This window comes from Sabethes cyaneus, chromosome 3 (assembly GCF_943734655.1).
Source record: "Sabethes cyaneus chromosome 3, idSabCyanKW18_F2, whole genome shotgun sequence".
NCBI lineage: Eukaryota > Metazoa > Arthropoda > Insecta > Diptera > Culicidae > Sabethes > Sabethes cyaneus.
Genome location: NC_071355.1, coordinates 152,603,646 through 152,630,555, shown reverse-complemented (window position 1 = coordinate 152,630,555; position 26,910 = coordinate 152,603,646). Strand labels below are relative to the sequence as shown.

General features: G+C 39.9%; 2 protein-coding genes across 2 annotated transcripts; one reads left to right on the top strand and one right to left on the bottom strand.

The window, feature by feature from the left end:
• The first annotated feature begins 2,883 nt into the window (after positions 1-2,883).
• Positions 2,884-17,229, top strand: LOC128740281 (cuticle protein-like). Its single transcript, XM_053835820.1, has 3 exons — positions 2,884-2,895; positions 2,966-3,487; positions 16,717-17,229. The coding sequence occupies exons 1-3, from the start codon at positions 2,884-2,886 to the stop codon at positions 17,227-17,229; spliced, it is 1,047 nt and encodes a 348-aa protein (XP_053691795.1).
• Positions 17,230-19,154: 1,925 nt separating this feature from the next.
• LOC128740280 (larval cuticle protein A2B-like) lies at positions 19,155-19,800 on the bottom strand. Its single transcript, XM_053835818.1, has 2 exons — positions 19,789-19,800; positions 19,155-19,733 (listed from the first exon to the last, which is right to left on the bottom strand). The coding sequence occupies exons 1-2, from the start codon at positions 19,798-19,800 to the stop codon at positions 19,155-19,157; spliced, it is 591 nt and encodes a 196-aa protein (XP_053691793.1).
• Positions 19,801-26,910: the final 7,110 nt, after the last annotated feature.

Genomic DNA, 26,910 nt, shown 5'->3' with positions numbered 1-26,910 from the left:
TCGGCAACAATGCAAATTGTTTCGAAGCAGGAAATAATCTATCTAAGGTCCAATCCTTGGCAGGTTGAGTTATTTGTAGACACAAATTGTGTCTCTTCCTCCGTCTACTGTAGAAACCGACGAGCCAGAAGTTTAATCTAATTCGTTTTACTGACGGGACGACGACGCTATGCAGGCGCTTGCGACTTACTTGTTCGTCTGTCAACATATTAGCCGCGATTCTTAACGCGGGTGCTCGGGAAAAGACTGCGTTCCTATGGAATAGACTAACCTCGTTGTGTACGTCTTGACATCGAATGAGGTGTCAGGCATATAATTAAGTTTTTATAACGGTAGATTTTCACCTTTATTCTTGTTTACGGCCGGATCCTGCATTCGTACGAATAGTTTGCTTCGAATGAATCGGGAAGCACTATTCTCATATTCGTATGAGCAAAAGGAAGGGGCGTTCGAACGTTCGAATTGATTCGAACGAAAACAAGAATACGAATCGAATGTCATTCGAACGAAAACAAGAATAAGGGTGTTTACAATTGACAGAGGGAACGATAGAAGACAGTAATGAAATAAAGAGTCGATAGGATCTAACAGATAGAGATAAGGCGTAAATTGGAAAAAGTGGAATGTGTTTAAGTAGGTGTACTGACCTCTAATACTTTCCTAATATGAGCGATGAATGCGAATCGAAAATCATAATAGTTCGAAGCCTATCAAATTCATTGTCATCATACCTTTTCAAAAACATGAAATACCGTAATTAATCAGCCGGTTTTATTTTGTCCTAATAATCCGAAAGCCTACATTTTTTTTTGCAGAACTTATCTTAAATTTCATTGTAACTTCGTTGTAAAACAGTGTAAAACTTATAGTGAATGTACCACAAATTTTACTGTTTTTGGTTTTTATTTGTATGGGAAAAAGCCGAAAAATTTAGTGTTACATCACTTAATCACCCCCTTATTCGCTGTAAAATTGGCGGTTTCCATTAAAATTTACTGTGAAAACAGCGGTATTCATGGTAACTTCAGTGTAACTTTTACAAAGATTTTCACTGTTTCAATGTGGTTTTTCGAAGTTTTTCAATGTTTGTAACAGTGAAATTTAATGTTTTTTCGCTATACATTTTTATTCGGGTACTCATAATAAACTTCCGCACACATTGTTCCGTTAATCGACTGTGGATTACGGATACGAACATTATTTTCTATTCACGAAAATTGTTACACGCTGGCAGTGTTGGGCACTGCTAATTCGCTAATTCGCTAACCGACCAATCGAGAAACGCTAGTTATACTTTATAATTTATACTCAGACTAACCGAATTGTTGCTGGTCCATGATTCCAAATGAAGTGCTTCTGTTTATTTTAAAATTAATAAACTGTAAAGCATTTTATCCATTATAATAGGTTTTTATCTTAGTTAAATTAAGAAAAGTCGTGTAATATATACAAATTAGTAATAATTTGTACAATGATAGATTACAATGCAACTTGTTGCGATATGTTCAAAAAATAAACAGTGACTGTTAATTTGCAGTTTGCGATTAGTGATTAGCGAAATTTCCACGATTATCGAGCAAATTGTGTCGGTTAGCGAATTAGCGAATTAGCGGTGCCCAACACTGCACGCTGGTAATATCATTAGGCTTTTGCTGATTTAGTCTCCAGAAAAATCGAAAATTATTGGTATTGTTTTAATCCGACATCCAAATAGTGGTAAATTTTCAATAAGAGTTAGATCAAGTAAGAATGGTACAGTAGGGCCTAGCTTAGCGGCATTTGCGGATGGTGTGCAAGAAATGGACTAAATCCTAATTTTTTTCCAATTATTAACCACTATGCATTAGAACACATAAATAGTAACATATAGTTATTTAATTAATTAAACATTATGAATGTGGGTATTTTGAAAGGGATACGAAGTAATATGGGGTAAATTTGCTTTTTGTTGAGATCTATAAGCTTAAATTTGATGAGTGACTTCCTAATTCACATTGTAAGCATTCGACGTATTTTGGCTCTACTAAGAGTTGGATTTTATGAGGTAATTTTACTATTCCAAATATTTGTTTGCTAACAATCAATTTGAAGGTAATGAAATATATTTGTGTTTTGATTGTTTGGAGTGCTGCGAGAATATAGATATTCTCAGATATTATTCAAAAACCGAGAAGTGGGCAACAATTGGGTGGTGAGCAACAATTGGCAAACTACCCTACTAGAAGTTCTAATAATTTATGCTTTCAAAGTGCGCAATCAACGAAAAAGTTGTTAGAAAATAAATCTAGTAACTAAATGTTGTTTGGCGCCATTCACGCCAGATCACCGCTAACCCACGGCCAGTTCTATCATTTTAAACACCATTAATTTTAATAAACACAATCGATTAAATGGAAAAAAATCTTTTTTGTCTCGAAAGTTAAAACTAGCAGTTTTAACGGCCATCGCAAAAAATAAACGCCAAACAATCCCTCGGGCAGAACTTGCCGATGCGACATTGCGTCACTTCTGAACTTGTATCTTGAAACGCAGTTGCAGTCTCACGACAATGCCTGCTAAACTAGGCTCGTCGAAGGCACGTCCAAGCGAAGTCACCCTAGCCGGTAAACCGGTTCTTAACAAGCCGGCTTTTTAGTGACCCTTGCCGATCTGTGTTGCGCTGCGGTAGATAATGGTAGGGAAAAACGAGCAAAAGAAAAACGAAAATTTTACGTGCAATCAAAGTAAAAGTGAAAAAAAACTTTTCATTTTAAGGATACGCATCAACCTCTGTTGGTCCATGAAGCCCATCCTGTGGATTATGTGTTCATATATAAGACCACTGAACGCTAAGAAACTCATCAGTATCTCCTAACCGACCGATCGTGAACGTAGCCATCAAAAATGACTTACGGAGTGAGTGGCATATTTTTAAATCCGCTGCTGCGGTGCTATTGTGATTCTATATCAATCGTGTTGTTTGTAGTTTCTAGCTCTTTTCGCAGTTTTGAGCATTGCTAGCGCTGGTGTTATTCCAGTGCAGGAGCTGCATACATCATACCACGAGCCGGCTCACATTGCTTATCACCAACCCCAACCAACATTAGTAAAAACCATCGCGCAACCAACGCTGGTGAAGACAATTGCTCAGCCAACTCTAGTAAAGCAGGTCGAATATCACGATGATCACAACGTGCAGTACGATTTTTCCTATGGTGTTCACGATGAACATACCGGAGACATCAAGGAGCAGCATGAATCGCGCAAAGGCGACCAAGTGCACGGCCAGTACAGTCTGATCGATTCCGATGGCCATAAGCGAACTGTTGAGTACACCGCCGATGACCACAATGGTTTCAACGCCGTTGTTCACCGCGAGCCATCCGGAATCCAGATCCCGCAACCGGTACAAAAGGTAGCAATTGCTCAGCCGGTTACCAAAGTAATTGCTACCCAACCGGCGTACGTCGCTTCAGCTGGCCACTACCATGCTGCTGCTCCAGCTACTGTGATTAAAACTGCCGGTCTAGCGCATTATTAAACAGACAAATGTTTGCCTCGTGTCCAGTTAATGTTGCGAAATCGGTCATCGTTAGGGTTAAGTTATGATATTAAATGTGTTATTAAAGTATACGATCTATCTTTCTTTTGCATTTGTTTGATAGAAAGCTTCACAGTTAACGGAACTAGCGCATTCAGTAACGTTTCGTGAGGGTGCATTGGAGGTATGACCCCCTAATTTAGAATTTAGATTCCATGTGCAAATTTTAAGCATCTCAAAATCTTTTTTCACTCGCATGCAAACAGCAATCTGCCGTGAACTAAAAGAAATAGTTATAGATGGACGGTTGGAACTCGTTCCCATGGCCCGGTTTGATAGATTGACATCTTGAATAGTAAATACTAAATAGTCGTTAGCACAAATCAAAATTAATCTATTCGATGTCAAACCGAGTAAACATGGATTAATTGTCAGGTCCCTTCAATATGTTCCCTTTAGGTTGAACTCAATGTTACCCCAAAGCAGCCTGTTATCAAAACAAAAACAATTTTATAAATTATCTTTTAGTCAAAGGAAAGAACGTAAGAAGGACTATCCCCGGTAAATTATATGAATTCTAAGAACGATATTACCAACCAAAAAAACGATGTGCATTTTATTTTCGTAAGGAATCTTCTACACTGGAGTAATTCTCGTTAAAATAGGGCCACTACTGACACAAGGTCTTCAAATATTAGAACCAGCCTGGTGTCACCAATACACTCTCACATATGATTTGACAGTACCCCCATACTGATGGGCCCCTCGTTGCTGGGCCCCAAACAACAATGGCCGCTCCATATATTTTCTATGAAATGATTTCCCGCCCAGTGTTTTGACGTTTTAGATTGCGGTCATAGAAAAATGGCGGCGTGCCGGGTGGTCGATTAGAACTTTTTACTTGATTAGCTGAAAATGGTTAAAAAATGAGAATTACACTTTTAATACCTCGAAACAGTGGACCCCTCATTCGCCAAGGGGTCCGACAGTTTAAAGTTCCATTAAAGACTCAAATGCGCAAAGATAAAGATGGAGGTATTTTGACTGACGACCGGGCGGTGATGGAAAGGTGGAAGCAGCACTACGGTGAACACCTGAATGGCGTGCAGGCGGAAGACCGTGATAGCGGAGGAATTGCCTTCAATGGTGCAGCAAGTAATGGATATGTGCCACCACCATTCATAAGCGACGTTAAAAAGCCATCCAGTGGCAGAAGAATAACAAAACAGCAAAAAAGATGGCATTGGAGTGTAACTTATCCAAATGGGCCCGGACAAGCTGGCGAGCTATTTGCAACAATTGTTTATTAAAATTTGGTGTGGAAGGACGGGGTTATTGAATTGTGACGAACTACCGAGCGATCACTGTCCTGAACGACGTCTACAAAGTGCTTTGTGCTTTCCCAAGTCATCTTCCATCGACTGTCATCAATAGCCAATAGGTTCGTAGGAAGTTATCTGACCGGTTTCATGGAAAGTCGGTCTACCATGGACTAAATCTTCACCCTGAGGCAGATCCTCCAGAAGTGTCGCAAATTCCGAGTCCTCACGCGTCACCTGTTCATTGATTTTAAAGCTGCATATGATATTTATTTATTTACTAGCTGACCCGGCAAACTTCACATTGCCACAAATTAAGCTGTGTTGTACATAAATCCTGAATCTCGGATGACCTTTATCACAATCTCGAGTTTTGCAAGTTTCTGAGGAGTTCATGGGTGTTAAAATATACAAATTTTCCTCACAGTAAAATAGAAAACAATTCCTCCCATTGCTTAGCCTGATAAAATAAAGCGGATAGCATTTAAATATTCGCCATAATTACAAACTATTTCGCCGAATACCATTTTGCGTAACACCAATTCTCGGTTGACCATAAGGCGGAATATAGAGTTTTGCAGAATACCATTTCGCGAAAAACCTTACGCGGGATGTACCATTTCACGGAAAATCTTTTCGTAGAAAGTACGATTTCGCAGGAGTGAACCAACTGAAGGAAAGTAATAGAGGTCAGTAGTTCTAGGAAAATAAATAAACCTAGATAGAGGTAATCTCTACGGGGCGCTTCCGACGGCAGGTCGCCGGCAACACTCGCGGCCTGTGTCCGTCTCGCCCTGAATCATCTAATGTTACTATTGATAGTTTCTGGTGGTCTTGTTATTGACTAATGTTTTATGAAAGAGTCTAAAATTTCTCGTGTTCGATTAATTTTTGAGTTACCGCCACCTGTAGTGAGATTGTGCCGCGTGGGTGAGATTGTGCCAAAAACCAAAAATGTTTATTTGTGAAAATTTATTATATCTATAGAAACTGGTGACCTAAATTCATGATCATTTTCATGAACAAAACATATTTATTCATAACTTAGAATGGAACACAGATATTAGCAAACTATTTAGCCTAAACAGGGTTTCAAAGTTGGCGATCAAAAATACTCGGAAATAACGCTTGTAAAAAATGTTCCACTTAAACCAACCCAAACAAGAAATCGCATCAACTTGCTATTTTGAAGGTATATAAACTAATATTAATATTTTTCGAAACTTTGTACTTTTCGAGCTTCACGGGGGAGAGATTGTGCCAAGCCATAATGATTGATCCAATTTGTGGATTTCACATACAGAACAAAAATACGTCAGAATACACTAGTATACTCACATTCTTTAGTATTGAGCGCAATATTGTGACAGATTTGACAGAACCACCATCATAGGTTTTCTAAATAATTTAAACTAATTTTTACTTTGTCTCTGAAAATTTCAGATGCTTTGAATAAACACTCTAATATAAGACGAATATATTATACCGTGTATAAACTGCCAGTTTTAAGGAGGCGGGAGGGGGGTGGGATGGGCCACAAGTTCTGCGGCCGCGAGTTCTTGAACGAAGTAATGGTTACTTTTGTTAAATGATCAAATAGATTTGCCCCCTTAGGATACACGCCCTCCATATATCTCCCCCTTGTTAACCCTAGAAACGCTACTGGCTATATAAAAGCTGTCCATTGACTACGAACTCATTTTTAGTTATTTCATACCTCCCCGGATTATTTTCGTTCAAACTTTTTGTATGATGCGTTATTTTTGGCCGACCCCTGCCCCTAATAGTCCACTTAGTTCATGGACGGCCCCATATGCACTACTTTATACTGATATTTATGTGTATTGTTTATAAACATGCTAATGTTCACTGTTTAAGTATGCACTTATAGTAAAATTAGGTTTCACTGTAACTAAACCATCTCTACGGTAGTTGTTAATTGAACAATTAAGTATATATTGACAGGTTTGAAATCAACTTAATTCCTAAATTGTGTGTATACTGAGCTAAAGATCATAAACATATGCTTTTTCGGCACAATCTCGCCCCGGATGACGGTACGCAAAGATTTCTGATTTATTTGTATGAGACTCCTTATCCCCCTACTACAGGGGTGAGGAGTCTCAAACCACCATCAACAAAATTCATGCCTCCAAAACCCCACATGCCAAATTTGGTTCCATTTGCTTGATTAGTTCTCTAGTCATGAGATATTTGTATTTCATTTGTATAAGACCCCCCTCCCCCCACTATTGAAGGGGGAAAGGATCATAGTTCCCCTCCTAAAGAGGGGAGGGATCTCAATTCACCATAGAACAAAAATTGCCTACAAAAACACTCACAAGCTAAATTTGGTTCCATTTGCATGATTAGTTCTGGAGTTATGAAGAAATTTGTATTTCATTTGTATGGGAGCCTCCCCTCCTAAAAAGTTAAGGGGTTCTAATTCATCCTAGAAAAAATTCTTGCCTCCAAAAACACCCTTATGCCAAATATGGTTCCAATTGATTGATTAGTTCTCGAATTATGAGGAAATTTGTATTTCATTTGTATAGGAGCCCCCCCCCTCCTAAAGAATGTTTCATTTGTTAAGTAGTTTTCGATTCTATAAGGAACATCCCGACAGACAGACAGACAGACAGACAGACAGACAGACAGACAGACAGACAGACAGACAGACAGACAGACAGACAGACAGACAGACAGACAGACAGACAGACAGACAGACAGACAGACAGACAGACAGACAGACAGACAGACAGACAGACAGACAGACAGACAGACAGACAGACAGACAGACAGACAGACAGACAGACAGACAGACAGACAGACAGACAGACAGACAGACAGACAGACAGACAGACAGACAGACAGACAGACAGACAGACAGACAGACAGACAGACAGACAGACAGACAGACAGACAGACAGACAGACAGACAGACAGACAGACAGACAGACAGACAGACAGACAGACAGACAGACAGACAGACAGACAGACAGACAGACAGACAGACAGACAGACAGACAGACAGACAGACAGACAGACAGACAGACAGACAGACAGACAGACAGACAGACAGACAGACAGACAGACAGACAGACAGACAGACAGACAGACAGACAGACAGACAGACAGACAGACAGACAGACAGACAGACAGACAGACAGACAGACAGACAGACAGACAGACAGACAGACAGACAGACAGACAGACAGACAGACAGACAGACAGACAGACAGACAGACAGACAGACAGACAGACAGACAGACAGACAGACAGACAGACAGACAGACAGACAGACAGACAGACAGACAGACAGACAGACAGACAGACAGACAGACAGACAGACAGACAGACAGACAGACAGACAGACAGACAGACAGACAGACAGACAGACAGACAGACAGACAGACAGACAGACAGACAGACAGACAGACAGACAGACAGACAGACAGACAGACAGACAGACAGACAGACAGACAGACAGACAGACAGACAGACAGACAGACAGACAGACAGACAGACAGACAGACAGACAGACAGACAGACAGACAGACAGACAGACAGACAGACAGACAGACAGACAGACAGACAGACAGACAGACAGACAGACAGACAGACAGACAGACAGACAGACAGACAGACAGACAGACAGACAGACAGACAGACAGACAGACAGACAGACAGACAGACAGACAGACAGACAGACAGACAGACAGACAGACAGACAGACAGACAGACAGACAGACAGACAGACAGACAGACAGACAGACAGACAGACAGACAGACAGACAGACAGACAGACAGACAGACAGACAGACAGACAGACAGACAGACAGACAGACAGACAGACAGACAGACAGACAGACAGACAGACAGACAGACAGACAGACAGACAGACAGACAGACAGACAGACAGACAGACAGACAGACAGACAGACAGACAGACAGACAGACAGACAGACAGACAGACAGACAGACAGACAGACAGACAGACAGACAGACAGACAGACAGACAGACAGACAGACAGACAGACAGACAGACAGACAGACAGACAGACAGACAGACAGACAGACAGACAGACAGACAGACAGACAGACAGACAGACAGACAGACAGACAGACAGACAGACAGACAGACAGACAGACAGACAGACAGACAGACAGACAGACAGACAGACAGACAGACAGACAGACAGACAGACAGACAGACAGACAGACAGACAGACAGACAGACAGACAGACAGACAGACAGACAGACAGACAGACAGACAGACAGACAGACAGACAGACAGACAGACAGACAGACAGACAGACAGACAGACAGACAGACAGACAGACAGACAGACAGACAGACAGACAGACAGACAGACAGACAGACAGACAGACAGACAGACAGACAGACAGACAGACAGACAGACAGACAGACAGACAGACAGACAGACAGACAGACAGACAGACAGACAGACAGACAGACAGACAGACAGACAGACAGACAGACAGACAGACAGACAGACAGACAGACAGACAGACAGACAGACAGACAGACAGACAGACAGACAGACAGACAGACAGACAGACAGACAGACAGACAGACAGACAGACAGACAGACAGACAGACAGACAGACAGACAGACAGACAGACAGACAGACAGACAGACAGACAGACAGACAGACAGACAGACAGACAGACAGACAGACAGACAGACAGACAGACAGACAGACAGACAGACAGACAGACAGACAGACAGACAGACAGACAGACAGACAGACAGACAGACAGACAGACAGACAGACAGACAGACAGACAGACAGACAGACAGACAGACAGACAGACAGACAGACAGACAGACAGACAGACAGACAGACAGACAGACAGACAGACAGACAGACAGACAGACAGACAGACAGACAGACAGACAGACAGACAGACAGACAGACAGACAGACAGACAGAAATCCATTTTCATAGGTATAGATTTATTCATTTATTTACTAGCTGACCTGACAAACTTCGCATCCCAGGTAACCAATAAGCATCACCAATGCTATTCAAATATAGGCCAATAAGCATTTAAGTCGCCTTAAATGCTACTTAAGTGCTATTTTGGCAAAATATACAGCTACTTTACTGATAACCTTCTTCTAGTGCTGACACTGCCAATTTACAACACCTATGCAGTCAAAAAGCTAACATACAATAACGTGCAGTATAAAATGCCAGATACGCTGATTTGCTGCTTACGTTAAGGCTTATTAGCTACCTGGAATGGGCAGTTTAATATACAAATTTGCAATTTTTCCTCACAGTAAAGTAGAAAACAACTCCTCTGTCCCCTCATTGCATAGCCAGAAAGCGGATAGTAATATTCGCCATGATTGCACAACATTACGCCGAATATCATTTTGCGAAAAACCTTAAGCGGAATGTACCATTTTACGGAAAATTTTTTTTGTGGAAAGTACCATTTCGCGATCCTCTCCTTACTCGCTGTCGTTCGTTCCAGGAAACCCAGGTAGACATAGGAAAATAAATAAACCTAGACAGTAGTGATTTCTGCGGGGAGTTGCCTCCCCACAGTGGGCGGCGCTTCCGACGGCGGGTTGCCGGTAACACTCGCGGTCGTCTCGTCCTGAATGATCTAGTGTTACTATGTATAGATAGTTTTTGTGGTCTTGTTATTGATTAATGTTTTATGGAAGAGTCTCGAATTTCTCGAGTTCGATTAATTTTTGAGTTTCGCAAAAATTTCTGTTTTATTTGCATGAGAGTCCATATCCCCCTACCACAGGGGTGAGAGGTCTCTAACTATCATAAAATAAATTCAACACTCAAAAATCTCCTACAGGCTAAATTTGGTTCCATTGGCTTGATTAGTACTCAAATTATAAGGAAATTTCTATTCCATTTGTATGGGAGTCCCCCCCCTCCTTAAAAGGTGAAGGGGTCGTAATACACCACAGAAAAAAATTCTGCCATCTAAAACTTACACATGCCAAATTTGGTTCCATTGACTTGATTAGTACTCAAATTATAAGGAAATTTGTATTTCATTTGTATGAGAGCCCCCCCTCCTAAAAAGGTAAGAAGTCCTAATTCATCATGGAAAAAATGGTTGTCCTTAAAAGCGCACACATGCCAAATTTGGTTCCATTTGCTTGATTAGTTCTCGAGTTGTGAGGAAATTTGTATTTCATTTGTACAGGAGCCCCCCCTCTTAAAGTGGGGAGGGGTCCTAATTCACCATAGAAAATTTTCTTGCCCTCGAAAACCTTCACATGCCAAATTTGGTTCCATTTGCTTGATTAGTTCTCGAGTTGTGAGGAAATTTGTATTTCATTTGTATGGAAGCCCCCCTCTTAAAGGGAGTGGAGTTATAATTCCCCTTATAAAGAGGGGAGGGGTCTCAATTTACCATAGAATAAATACTTGTCACCGAAAACACCCACATGCCAAATTTTGTTCTATTTGCTTGATTAGTTCTCGAGTTATGCAGAAATTTGTGTTTCATGTGTATGGGAGCCCCCCCCCCCCCTCTTAGTGGGGGGAGGGGTCTCTAACCATCACTAAAACCTTTCCTGGCCCCAAAAACCTCTACATGCAAATTTTCACGCCAATTGTTTCAGTAGTTTTCGATTCTATAAGGAACATACGGACAGACAGACAGACAGAAATCCGTTTTTATAGGTATAGATTTATTTATTTATTTATTTCGTCAAACTTTGTAGACTACATTTTTACCCTAAAGCTTGCCTATATATGTATACCAACTTGACCTGAAAAAATATTTCGAAACTTACATTTCTCAGTGGAACAATTTTTCATGCTCCAGTGGGAGTTCGTCATACGAATATTCACTTCATCATAAGCAAGATTTCTTTCATTTATCATGGATAGACAACAATTATTTACAAAAATCTATGCATGTATTCTTTGAGCCGTGTGCACTTAACTACTATAAAAAAAAGTGGAAATAGTTTGAATCACAGCTCAAATTTTCAAGGAGTTACTCGAGCGATCAGCAGATTCTCTTCGTCATACTTAAAACTGGTAGAAAAACCAAGAGGACTTCTATTTTTGAATAAATAGCAAAAAATAATAAATTTCTAACATAATTCTTTCCTCAGTAGCAAAGAGACAATCCATAATTATCAATACCAGGTTAGTTTGAATATAATTCGCATTAGAATTGGTTACAATGCTGGTTTCTTGTCTATATGTCTGGAAAGCAGACGAAGATCCGCCGTAGACGAACCTATCCAGCACCCCAATTCAGCATCCAATTCACTTTGGAACACATAGGCGAGGTTGCTTGCTGGGACCCTAAAAAGAAGTTCATTAACATGGCTTAGGAGAGAGCAAACTCATTCTGGCGATACATAACCGATGTTATATGAATCCGGGAACGCAAAGTTGATATAATTAAGCTAACATGCAACTGAAAGTGGAGAAATAAAGTGTTATAAGTTTTTTTAAAGGGTAACTATTTGTTAGTATAGTTTCACTATCAGCTCTGTTCCATTGTGCATGGTTGAACAAACAGATTATAATCGTATTTACGAACTATTGTTAATCATAAATTACTTCTCGCAATAATTGGATATAGCTACATATTTAACTACATTGCGTTACAATCCTGCATTACTGCGTAATTGCTCACAAATTGTGTTTTATGTTCATTATAAAATCGCCCGTCGTGCTTAAGAAGCATTCTGATTTGTTACGGCATATTTGGATGAACCATTAATACAAACATTGTCTTTGGTTGGTATTTTTGAGGCTTTAACGTTGCTGTATATTAATATACATAATTTTCTGTTATTTTGTGCTTTTTGATCAAATTTGAATGTAGGTCCCACTTGCCCGATAAATGAGGCGTTTTTACTTTTATTTCTTCACCCTAATTAATTTCTAATGTAAGAACAGGTGGTCTTGATGTTCACTTAATAAAAAAAACAGCAACTTTTTGAAATTATGCTTGGCTGAGGTGACACAGTCGAAAGAGCAAAAACAAATCATACCGTGCATGTAGGGATAATAAAACATCTGTTGTTTTATATTTGATTGAGAATCAGATCGTCACATCAAGCACAAACAAATGTAATTCAAATAACTTTATGTTCATCAAAGTGGATGAGTTGTTGACTTACAATATTAATAAGACTTTATTTTACATGACTTGTTATAACTTTTGAATGCAATTTCATATTGAAAATAATCAAAGAACCCACTGAGAATAGGCACGAAATGGTAGCAAAATGTTTAACCCTCTAACGGGCAACACCGTAAAAACGATGCGACCAAGCTAATGACTATTTTATCATGAAAGTACACACAAAAAAAACTTACGTTCTGATTTTCATGCAAAAATAATTATCTGGAGGAGCGCCAGGTAAGAAAAAGTCCAATTTCTCCTTTTCTTTTTTCATGCCTAACACTCTGCCCAGATATTTTTGCAATTCAGATATATTACAAAATTAAAATAATGCATGAGATTTACTCATAGAAAAATTGTTTAGGTCACTCATTTTGTTCTAGATGTCCTTTTCCTTCAAAAGTAAAAAAGGGAATATTCGCGCATTAATTATTTTCGGAATTTTTCGGAATGTTTGTTTTTGAAAAATGATAACTTTTGAAAGCATGGTCAGAATGTTATGATATTAGTATCAAAATGTCAAGAAATCTGTTCTGAACGCATTTTGCATATTGCCAATTAAAAACAAATTTCGTATGCGGCTCTGGAGCTCCAAAAGCGAAGGCCGTCTCTAGACGGTCTTACCCGTTAGAGGGTTAAGTACTATCGGTTTCGAACATACGATAAAAACCTTATTTAATCCACCTAGTGGTGAAAGGAACCTTTGTTATGCGGTCTTACTTGCTATTTGAGATAGAAATCGACACGTTTTCGGAAAATAATTCATCTATTGGTTAACGTTGCATTGTGCGTTGGTTTACATAAAATTTTTGCAAATTGAATAAGTTTACAAAATTTTAACAAAATAGAAGCACTTATAAATTTTGATAGTTCCTTTTCTCGTGAAATTGCTGAGTAAGTTGTTACTAATGTGGGTAAGTGCAAGTAAAAGTAAAATGTAAGAAGAAATATTATTCTTTAACATATACATTGCGTTGTAAAGGTATAGTTTATAGATTTTTGAACTATGCATAATTTCCTGTAATGTCATTCTATTTGATTCACATCAATAAAGTTTTCTTGCATAAATTTCATCAATTTTTGTTAACCTTCGGTTACTCACGCTGTTGTATTTTGTACAACATGTATAGGTTTTTGAATGCCATATTCTTATATAGTTACAAATCGTTGTTTAACTAACGTATGTTCTTCAGTAAACTTGTTATGAGCAAAATGTCAGAATTATTCAATGCATTAATACTTTAAATTGTTAGGAAAATAGATCAGCATAAACCGACATCACAGAAACGAAGCAAGCAGCACGTGAGGTGTACCGCAATTGGCCCCAACTGGAATTTTCTCTAGTTTCTTCATATAGAAAAATGGTGTCTGTATGCGGCAAAACTATCAGCAAATGTAAAATGTTTAAAATGTATCCGTCTGCTGGTAGTCGAGTAATTCAAGATCAAAATTAGGGTATTTTTTGCAATCAAAGTTCTACAGTTCCTAAACAAGCAAACATAGAGGTATACTATATTCAGCAAAGTTGTGTATTTTTACTATCTGTACAACTTTGTAATACATGAAAAAGTCATACAATAATTGCAAAAAGCGCTAAAATAGAAAAACTGATTTTACAATACAATAAATAAGATTCCTCTATCTTCGCTGAAGAGATAGAAGGTTACTGTCTTTAGCAAAATTTCTTGTAATAATATGCTCTAAAACTTTGCAGAACTCATCAATGTGTTATATTGAAACTGAAGAAAAATATTTTTTTATTTCACTTTTAGGGGGATTAGTCAAAATTTAAATTCTACCAGACGATAGAGCATTCAATTTCAAAAAACTCTTCCAAGGGTTCGATAATCTTAAAACCAAGTTTTCCTAGTCAAAACTCTAGTGCGCACGTTTTTTAGTTTTGGGCTATTGTGAGCGCGAATAACTGTGTTACAAAAGTTAGCGCGAGTGTTCGAGGGTTAATATCTTTTTACCGGTAAAACCAATTCTTATGCAATTTTGCATATATATTCGTAGTGCCAAAAGCTCTCGTTTGGTATTAAAATAATTTAAATTAGGTAAATTATCTTGGTTAAAATCATTATAAATTAAAATTAATTTTGGCGTGGTGTATACGGTTGCTCATAACTTTCAAATTAAACGTTCAATCAAAAAACAATTCAATAGTGATCTATCCGGCTATATTACCTTTTAAATGAAACTAATAGCGCATAAATCGGTTTGGCCATCTCTGAGAAACAGGCGATCATTTGGACCTTGTCAAAACTGGGTTTTTAAGCGTAACTTTTAAACTGCATATTTGTTTTCAATGAAATTTGGTAAAAAGTTTAGCAATAGCAAGAGCTTTCATTTGGTACTAAGATCATTAAAATTGGTTGTGTAGTTCCGGAAAAAACCGTGTCACGTAGTTTTCACATTTTTGCCTATAACTTTTAAACGAAACGTCATACCACGAAACAACTTTATAGTGATATATACTAGGCATAAATACCTTTCAAACAAAAGTAATAGCGGATGAATCGGTTCAGCCATCTCCGAGAAACAGGCGATTGAAAATGAGCTGCACACACATACATACACACACACACACACACATACAGACATTGCTCAATTCGTCGAACCCTATCGATTGGTATATGACACTTGGCCCTCCGGGCCTTGGTTCTATTTGGCGTTTTTCGACCAATTTCTAAACCTTTGTTATATAGTATAACAAAGGTAATTATATAGTATAACAAAGGTAAAAAGCTTGCAAACCATAGGAATTTATAATAAAGTAGCAGAATCCAACGTAAAAGTTTCATCTTTTTTCTATTCCTCTAAGACCCTCATGTTGTCAAGAGGACTTCAACAAAGAAACTTTGGTCAAGGTATAAAAGATTTTCCATAAATTTTTTGTTTTTTGAATTTCACACAGTTTTTGTTATACAACAATTCTCAACCTAATATCCACATTAAATAGTTTATTCCGCCTCCACTTACACCTAAACTTTTTCAAGACCCCTTCGCTTCAGAAACATAGTAAATTAATTAATTTTATAGCTTCGCAGTTGCATTGCAAATGTGCTTCAATTCAAACTCTAATGAACCCTGCCGTTACGGCGGAGCTGCAGTAACTTTTTATACTTTTTCACTCAACTGTTTTCGGATCCAACACCGGTCGCAAACTGAACTCGTTTCCTTCAGCATTCTTCGTTCACGCATGATCGCGCAGCAAGAAATTGTGCCCTACTTCCATGTCCACGAGACAAAACAGAGCAAAAACAGTTCAATTCGTTCGTTAACCTTCAAATCTACCTTGCTCGCGGGTATAGGTTTACTTCCGAAATGATTGATCTTGGTACCGATTTCTACTTTGAAGGAGTTTTTGCTCTGTTTTAGTCGGTGTCACAGTTGGTTATAAAATGAAAAAGGATATTGTGGAAGGGCATTTGAGCTTGTATTGGTGGTTTTGCCAATTTCGATTCTGGTTTGTATCTACTACGATTTTCGCCTCAAGTAAACTATATTCATGAACCATAAAGATATTCTGTTCTCAAGGAAAACTGATCGGTTTATTTTTGGTATATAAACTCGGGTGAGATGTCATAGCGGTATCATTCAATCAAAGTTCAACTTGCGACACACCTTCGCCCCAGAAAGAGTCAACAATGGTGTTCAAAGTAAGTTTTATCCTCTAAAAATCTACCTAGAACTTGTTCTAAAATCAAATTTTACAGTTCGTTGCTGTGTCTGCCCTGTTGGCTGTAGCCAGCGCTGGTTTACTGCCAGCCCAACAAATTCCATACCATGCCGCATCACCGATCTACCACCAGCAACCGTTGGTGAAAGCTGTTGCCCAGCCTACCTATGTTAAGACTATTGCCCAGCCAGCTTATGTTCAGCCAACATACGTCAAAACCATCGCCCAGCCAACCTATGTCAAACAGGTGGAAGAGTACGCCCCGGCTAACTACGAATTCTCCTACTCCGTTCACGATGCTCACACCGGTGACATCAAGAGCCAACACGAAACCCGCCATGGAGATCAAGTTCAAGGCCAGTACAGCCTCCTGGATGCCGATGGCCACCAGCGTATCGTCGACTATACCGCCGATGAGCACAATGGATTCAATGCCGTCGTCCGCCGGGAACCTGCTGCCGTTAAGATTGCCCAACCAGTCACCAAAGTGATTGCCCAACCGGTAGCTAAGGTTATTGCTCAACCAGCCTACTACCAACATCATTACTAGATCAACCCGATCGAACACCGTGCCATCCCATCATCTGATCGTCACATCTTAGACCATAGGTAGTTGAATTTTGAAAAAATAAAAACTGCGGTTGTGAATTTAAACAAAGGCGTTACATTGTGTTATTTGATTGCGGTATCAAGAAAAAAACTGTATATTTTCCCTCGGTGTCAAGCAGCAGAATATATAGCATAAAATTTCGTACGTCCAAACTGGTGGTGAGAAGGTAGTTCTGTTACATGATGCTATTCGAAAACATTTTTCTATCGGTTAATTATAGAATCGTATGCGGTCAAAAATGGCCTAATTAGGCAAGCCATGTTTTACAAGAACTACAAGAGCCTTGTAGTTCTTGTTCTTAAGTGATTAAGTTTAATCGACTCTGGTTTATGCAATATGCAATATGCATTGAATTTTCCAAGAATATTACAATCGCCATCTTTTAATTAACTTCAACAGAATAAATTTTGAAAAACAGAATCGATCTTTTTCCAGCATAGCATGTACAGAGGGTGCATTTCATTGCAATCCGTTGAAGACACATTACGATGCTTGATACAATAATCAAATTTCGAACGTGAATAGACAAGCGAAGTTTTGAACTCCCTTAAGCTTAAGGGATTTTTGCCATAAATTGATGCATAAGACCGTGTTGTAGAATTTTGGATCTCAGCATCTTATATGAAACAAAGAGACGTTTCCATATTCTTTACCGGAAATGGTATAGTCTCAGTCGATTCCAGTTTTCACCAACTTAACACCCTAGTTTGACTAACGGTCAAAAAAAGCAAATCAAAGCGTTAGACATTACCCTTCTTTATCGACAGACTTCGCAGCCGGCTATTAGAGATCCTACTGACTCTATCTAGCCAGCACCGCCTAGCCGAGATTCGATCATACGACGACTGGCTTGTAAGACCAGCATCGTACCTCGAAGCTAACTGGGCGGTTAGCTCAAAGACCAGTTGGATAGTGGGATCGGCGGTTTTTATAATCTCAATGTTTAACCAATAAAGATACTGAATAGCAAGTATTAGCGTTCAGTCTCGCTTACCAAGGGGAATAAAAAATAGCATTCTTTTCGGGTACCTCCCTGGCTTAAGTACCTCTGCAGAGTTTGAAAACTAATTTCCTTATATGCTTTACAACACACCATGCTTAAGACGGAAATCGTAATCGTAATCGTTTAGAAGCGTAGACCTTAGGTTATTCATCTATCACTTTATGAGTGGTTTTCATAATTGATTATAATTTCAGGAGTAGTGTTTCGTATTACAGTGGACCCCCGTTCGTTTGAACGATTCCTCATGCAAACTAACGGGGTTACTTTTTAATTTGAACAACTGGTAACCCGAAATATGCTGAAACCTGTGTGAACTGGTCGCCCTACTCTTTGTTATTGTTTTGGTGGTTTGTTTTAGTTGGCAGTTGTAAGTGCGAATATTGCATTTTCCGATCTTATCTCTTAATCGTTAGGAAAACGAAATGTGAAACCGATTAAACACGCTAGGTCAGTACAAACGAATCGTGTTTCTGTGCATTGCCTGCATAAACAAATGTTGTCATGTTGAGAATGACATTTGAACCATTTTTAATTTGCACGTCGTGCAAACCAACGGGGTTCAAATTAAAAATGGTCAAACGAACGGGGGTCCACGGTATATTGTGACGTCCTTGCGCTGCTATCATTTTCCATTCCATTCCTTCAACACCAGGCTTTGCAATAGAAAAATAATGAGAAAGTGGAGCAACAAGCCATAAATTTCCTATTAGTACGGAAAACTGTTGAGGACCATATTGTATCTGAGGAACAATACCGAATTCTGGCAAACAAAAGATTAAGTGCTAGCAAATTTATTATTCATAACTCATTTACAACAACAAAAATTGGCACATCCGACTAATGACTAGTAGACGAAAGCTGTTCAATGAAGATGTACGCTGCTGTAACTGGTGGCGTGATGTCCCTGGCTGTGATAAGCAATCGGTGCAATGTGGTGGGTATTATGGATCAGTGGCGCAACGTTATGTGAGATAGCTGCATGTGCCACGGGAGCCACGTGAATTGGTTGAGCGATTACTTTTTGAACTGGTTGAATGATTTTCACTCCGGTAGGCTCACGACGAACCACGGCATTAAATCCATTGTGATGATCAGCATGATAATCCACAACACGCCGGTGTCCGTCGGCATCCAACAGGCTATACTGGCCGTGAACCTCATCTCCATGCCGTGTCTCATGTTGGCTCTTTATATCCCCGGTATGCTCGTCGTGTACGGAGTAAGAAAATTCGTAGTTCGCCGGTGCATGAGTCTCTACCTGTTTCAGGATGGTATGATGAACTGGAGCAGCATGAATAGCAGCCACGTGATGTACCGGTGAAATATGCTGATAGGCTGGAGCGGTATGTTGAATTTTGGAGACGAGATGGGACGTTGCGTAACCATGCTGGGGAAAACTTCTGACACCAACGAATGCCAGACAAGTAACCACGAGGAGAAACTGTAAAAGAATACAGTTAGAATAAGCACATCAAAATTTAAATGACCCCTAATACTTTAAAGGCCATGTTGCACCCAAAAACTGTTTGCTGCTAAATCAACTGAAACACTCTTCTTCGTCTGTATATTTTCTCTCCTTGAATGCTACTGCAAAACTTAATTGAATTAATAGAACCCTCGGTATATATACTAATTTCGCTTAATGAACATAGCTCAACTTTTCCTTCGTCGGGTAGACGAATGCCACCCCAAACCTAGTTACCTTTTCGGGGGGGCGTGACGAGATTTCACATTCCATATCTCCGGTTCTTCATGAACAACTTGCCCCGTGGTGATGAAGAAATTTTTGTTCAAAATCTATCGAACAAGTTCTACCCCTCTGAACAGGCTGTAAGCTGCGTAAGTTTTCGCAAGAACAACCTCATTGACACCAATGATCAGTGCAATAAACGAACAAATCAATAAGACGTTAATATCCTCGCTGCAAAGCATTCGATTCCGTCCGCTTTTCGAACTAGTTTGTCGCAATTTCGCAGCCGCAATAAAAACAGCTACTTTAGCTTGACGCCAGATCGTTTAAAGTAAGTGCATGGGAGGAAAAAAATGAGCTGGACTCAGAATCGGCTACTTTTTCAAAACCCGAACCAATCTATACTGCAGATTTATTTTTACTCTCGAATCAACGACTAAAGATCGAATTCATAAACAAGTTGTAAAGCCAACGGGTAGTGCGAGAAAAGTTGATGAGTATCTAAATTAACCATTCAAAACTGATGACTTTTTTATGTAGGTATGCGTAGAGAAGGAAAAGAAGAAAAACAAAAATTGATTATTTTACATTCTTTACCAATATTTTAAATTAGATATAACTAAGTTAACTCACCTCACCTAAAAACACTAGACAACTCTCAGCAGCATTTTTTCAATTAAATATTAACTTAGTTAAACTTATAATCACGTTCAAATCACGACAAGATTCCGCATGATTCGGAATAGTTCTCATTTCATGAGAACTAATTTCTTAAGAATGAATTTCCAGCCTGCACAAAATAGAGTACGCGTAACTTACTTATTAATTTGTTGAATATGTGATCTGCCAATTCGGCCGAACAAAAGAACAAAATCAGATATCTCCACTGCCGACGGTTACACGCCATGACTTTCACCTGTCACCAGGACAAGAGCCCGGAAGTAGTTGGCTAAGCTGCGTCGCCATGGGTCTCTCGGCCTGCCTCTTCTTCGTTGGTCTTACGGATTCCAGTCGAGTGCTTCTCTGCAGATCTCGTTGACTCCATTCCTCAAGGTAAGTCCGATCCACTTGCACCTACTTTTTCGAAATTCTGGAGTTCCACATTTCCACAGGCTGTGATTAATGAATACCTGTAATTTTCGCGTTTTATCCGCAGAGACGCATTACGTTTCACAGGCGTACAGCAATCTGACGTTTAAATTGAAATTCGGACTTTTACATGTAGAGTGATCTGGTTTGAGCATCAAATTTTTCGCAGACCTACACTGTCACCTCTTCCCTTTTTGATCCACGTGGCTATATCGGACTTGGTAATACCATCGGGTGTTGTCTAGCTTCCAATATATTGAAAGGCTTCCACCTGCTCAACCTGTTGTCCCGTTACTGTGAAATTGGTGGTATTGTCAGTGTTCAATACCGTCCGTAAACTTAGTCTTTGCTACATTGACTGTAAGACCTGTAGCCTGGGAGCTCTTCGAGAAGTCATGTGATTTGCGCTTCATATCAATACAGCATCCGGGAATTCGGTTAGTAAATGATTGAATAATGCGCAAAACAGACCCCATAGTGGTTGTTGGCCTCTTATCCAGCAACTTCTGTCCCTACCTCCGCGTGGTACCAACCGGAAAACGAACAACCAGAGATCGGGTAACCAACCAAGTGAATTGAAGGTCATACACCGATAGGGACAGTACTGTCTCGACACTATAAGATGGCATCCCCGTCACGAGACTCGGTAGCCTAGACCCTAGTACGGCTACCTATCTAAAACCAACAAACTAAAGAGAATCAAAAAAATTCTACTCTGCATGGATATTCGGAATGGAAACTTGGTACCTGGAACTGCAGATCGCTAAATTTTGTTGGTGGCGACAGGGTGCCGCTTGATCAGTTAGAACTCCGAAAGTTTGGCATCGTGGCATTGCAGAGGATCTGTCGCAAAGGCGAGAAGCTGGGGAGGATCCGTGGTGGCAAAGCCCAATTTTACCAGAGCGGTTGAGCGACCAACGTGCTGGGAACGGGTTTCGTAGTAATGGATAAAATGCAGAATAGCACGAAGGACTGGAAAAAGTCAACGAGAAGATGTGCATGTTGAGGATAAAAGACCGTTTCTTCAACTACGCCTTTATAACCGTGCATTGTTCACACGAGGGTAGACCCGACGACGAGAAGGAAGCGATCTGTGTGCAGCTGGAGGCAACGTACGACAGCTGCACATTCTTTCCCCACAAAGATATCAACGAAGTCAACGAATGACCTGACCGACGAACCTCGAACCAAATTGACCATATTCTCATCGAGGGCCGGTTTTTCTCGAACGTCACCAACAAATGCTCCCTATGTAGTGCGGATATCGACTCGGACCATTACCTTTTTTTTTCCATGTTGGGTATTTTTATCACTGCGACCATTTGTTTGATCTATTGTGATATATCCCCCATTTTACTATAGCTATGTTGTCAAGATGACGCACCACTATTAGAAGCGACCGTCATTGTTTGACTAATAGCATTTGTCCAGTCCGGTGATACATTTCGGATAAAGTGCACTACCGTACTGGGAATTGTTCTCCAAATATCAAAGGGTTCTAACAGCCCTCTGTCGAAGAACCTTAATCTTTTATTAAAAATTGCCGGACATCGGCATAACAGGTGTTCCGAGTCTTCCTTTTCTATGCCACAGAAGCGACATATATCATCTTGAAGTTTTCCCATTTGCTTCAGATGATAGCGGCTCGGACAATGTCCTGTTATTAGACCAGTATAGATGCTTAGATCTTTCTTTGAAAGCTCCAGTATTTTGCGAGTCATAGAAATGCTTGGAGAGATAAATCGTTTCGACTGCCTAGCATTGAAGGTGTTATTCCAATTTGATTCCACTTTCCTACATTCCCATGCCTTCAGCTCCATTTTTAAAACAGAAGCAGATAGGCCGCAAAAGGGCTCAGGTCCTATAAATTGATGAGAAGATCCGAATCTTGCAAGCGCATCAGCCCTTTCATTTCCATCAATTCCACAGTGACCTGGGACCCAATATAAGTTGACTTGGTTACGGCAAGATAATTTTTGGAGTGATTGAATACATTCCCAGACGTGTTTTGATGTGCATGTCGCCGACTTTAAAGCATTTAGAGCTGCTTGACTATCGGACATGATGCATATATTTGAATGTCTATAGTTTCTGCGCAAGCACACAGTAGAACACTCTAGAATTGCTTGAATTTCAGCTTGGAACACAGTTGGCCATCTACCCATAGAAATTGACATGTCTATTCCTGGGCCAGTTACTCCTGCTCCCACTTGGTTGTCCATTTTTGAACCATCTGTGTAAAAAACTGTCGAGCCTTGGCGAAGATCGGGACCACCGTCTTCCCAGGAATCACGCCTAGGCTCAAATACACGAAAAATTCGGTCAAAGTTGTATTTTTTCGCCATCCAGTCTTCATTATTGATTACCAGAGGATTAATACTAATAGTCTTTAGAATACTGAGATGACCTGTAAGATCACCATCAAAGAGGTTCATAGATCTTTTGATCCTCAGAGCACTCTTTTCAGCTTCTAATTGTATGAACTGATGCAGTGGAAGCATATAAAGTAAAGCATCCAATGCCTTCGACGGTGTACTTCTCATTGCACCTGTTATTGAGAGAGTGGCTAGCCTTTGAAGTCTTTCTAGCTTTTTCTGAGAAGCTTTCTCTTTTGTTTTTGGCCACCAGACCAACGAGGCATAGGTAATCCTGGGTTTCACAATAGCCGAATAGATCCACTGGATCATCTTCGGTTTCAGTCCCCATTGCTTACCAAAAGTTCTTTTACATATCCATAGAGCATTTGTAGCTTTGTTTACAGCTTGCTCTAGATGTGTATTCCAATTGAGTTGTCTGTCAAGAAATACTCCAAGGTATTTGACAGTGTCTGAAAGTTTCAAGAGTGTTCCTTTCAAACTTATGTTACTCAATGTAACTTTTTTTCTTCTCGTAAATGGTATGATAGTAGTTTTATTGGCATTAATGTTGAGGCCCTGCCTATCACACCATGATGAAATAAAATTCAAAGCAATTTGCATCCGGTCAGCGATGATAGAGTCAAATTTCCCACGAACAATTACGACTATATCATCTGCGTAGCCAATTATTTCAAAGCCTAAGGCTGTCATCTGTTGAAGAAGATCATCAACTATTAAAGACCACAATAGAGGTGATATTACGCCTCCTTGTGGGCACCCTTTCATTGCTCTAACGCTAATGGATGTACTTCCAAGTTTTGCTGATATATCTCGTTTTGATAACATTTCGCCAATCCAGTGGATAACGGATACATCGAAACCACGTTTCATCATAGCCGCAATCATTGAACTATGGGATGAGTTATCAAATGCGCCTTCTATATCTAGGAAGGCTGCTAGTGATATTTCTTTCGCTTCAAAAGACTTTTCTAGTTTCCTTACAACCGTATGTAATGCTGTTACTGAAGATTTACCTTCTAGATATGCAAATTGATATTTGCTCAGAGGGTTTTTAACTAAATATGATGATTTTATATGCTCATCAAGTATTTTTTCCATTATTTTCAGCAGAACAGACGAAAGGCTTATCGGCCTAAAGGACTTTGGTGAAGTCTTGTCCTTTTTATTGGCCTTCGGGATAAAAGTGACCCGCACTTGTCGCCATGCTGCTGGAATATAGCCTAGTATCAGGCTGGACTGATAAAGGTTTGTCAGAGTAGGTGTTAAAAACGCCTTGCCCTTCTGTAGTAGTACAGGAAAGATTCCATCCCTACCCGGTGATTTGAAGGGTTCAAAGGAGTCAATTGCCCATTCCACTTTGCTTCTCGTAAAAATTTTTTTGGCCAAAGTGCATGCATCATTCCTGTTTCTGTCTAGCCCAGTTATTTCATTCACTATTTTATGAATGTCTGTCCTGGTTTCAAGAGTTACAGTTCTCAATGCCGGTGTACTTTGGTCTTCGTATGAGTTAATGACTGAGCATGGAAAATGTGCTTTCATCATTAGCTCTAATGTTTCTTTAGTAGATTTAGTAAAAGAGCCATCCTCTTTTTTCAAGGTACCTAACCCATTTGAATGATCTTTAGCGAGGATTTTCTGCAATCTTGCTGTTGCTGGAGTATTTTCAATGTTCTCACACGTATGCCTCCAGTGTATCCTCTTTGATCTCCTTATTTCTTTATTATAGGCAGTGAGGGTTTGCTTATATGCTTCCCACTGTTGTGTCCGTTTGGCCTGGTTGAACAGTTTCCGGGTTTTCTTCCGAAATTTATCTAAGGTTTTGTTCCACCAAGGTACATCTCTATTAGTAGAGCGTTCCTTTGTAGAACAGCTTTTATGATACGCTTGTAGGATCAGGCTTGAAAGTTGCGTTGTGTTGTTTTCTAGCTCTTCATACGTTTTTGAGCAACCTTTCAAGCTATTGACGCCTACTTTGAGATTCAAATCATATTGCTCCCAGTTTGTTTTCCTAGGATCTCTTATAATTTCATTCAGTTGTTGATTAGCTTCGTAATCAAATATAATTTGCTTGTGATCGGACAGGGATTCTTCGTCCGAAACATGCCAGTTCTTTATTCTATCAGTCACCGTTGGACTGCATACTGTCAGATCAAGAACCTCTTGTCTTATTCTATTTACGAAAGTTGGTTTGTCCCCTTTATTACATATATCGATTTCATGCGATGATATAAAATCTAAAAGGTACTCACCTCTCTGGTTGGTATCTGTGCTGCTCCACACTGTATGATGCGCGTTTGCATCACATCCAATGATAAATGCCTTGTTATGTCTCTTACAATAAGAGACCAGATTTACAACCTCCGGTGGAGGTACTTCTCCCATGTCTCCTGGAAAGTACGCTGATGCAATACAAATTTCAGTTGTGCCATGGGTCGTTGGCACCTCCATCATGATTGCTACGGTATCTTTTGTAATTAATTCTGTAATAGGAAAGAAATTTGCCCTTTCGTTTACCAAAATTGCAGCTCTGGGCGAGAGCTGGCTCTCAGCGTAAATCAACTTACATGAATTTGTAGGGATTCCTTGTATCCTACTTTTATTAGTCCATGGCTCCTGGATCAGTGCTACATCCAGTTTGCTTTCTGTGAATCTTCTCCAAAGTACAGCAGTTGCCCCCTTTGCATGATGAAGATTCACTTGAACAAATTTTATATTTTTATTGAATTATTTTGTTTGGGTTGCCGCGTTGGCGTGGTAGACTTTGCTTCCCAACGTTAGCTCCGCGGTTGCCAATATTTGGATTAGCATGGAGATTTATTTCTCTATACTCCGGTGCTGATCCCTGATTTGCCAGTTCGACTTTTGTGGTACGAGCAGATTGCTCCGGGTTTAGCCCCGCATCTTGGACACCACTTGATCCTGGGATGTCACTGATCATTTCAGTATCACCAGTTTCTTCGTGGGTCTCAATGACGCTAGGGTTACTCCTGAGCGCTGACACCCCACTTAATTGTTTTTTTTCTTCGCCTGGCTTCGTTTCTGTTAGATTTCTTTTACGAAACTTTTTTCTGATTTGTGCATTCCCGAATTTGAAGTCGAGCACAAACTCACTGCTCTTGATCGAGTTCATAGAGACTCCATCGACAGTAAAAATTAATTCCAGATGTTGATTTACGACGTTGCGTTGGAGTATTCTCCACGCATCAACCGCTAATCCATCATTCTGGCTCTCTAGAAGTGTAAGAATTCTCTCATTACTGTCTTCTGCACTCCATGGGAAGAACCCAATCAGACCATTACCTAGTAGCAGTACATGTGCGTTATTGACGGTTTATACCTCGCGTCGAAGCCGCCCTCATCGGTTAAACATAAAACATGGTTAAACAACTGTGGAGCTAGATGTTTTGACCCTCGAAAACGGATGGAGTATGATACACTCGACGACCGCAACCGTGGTGCTA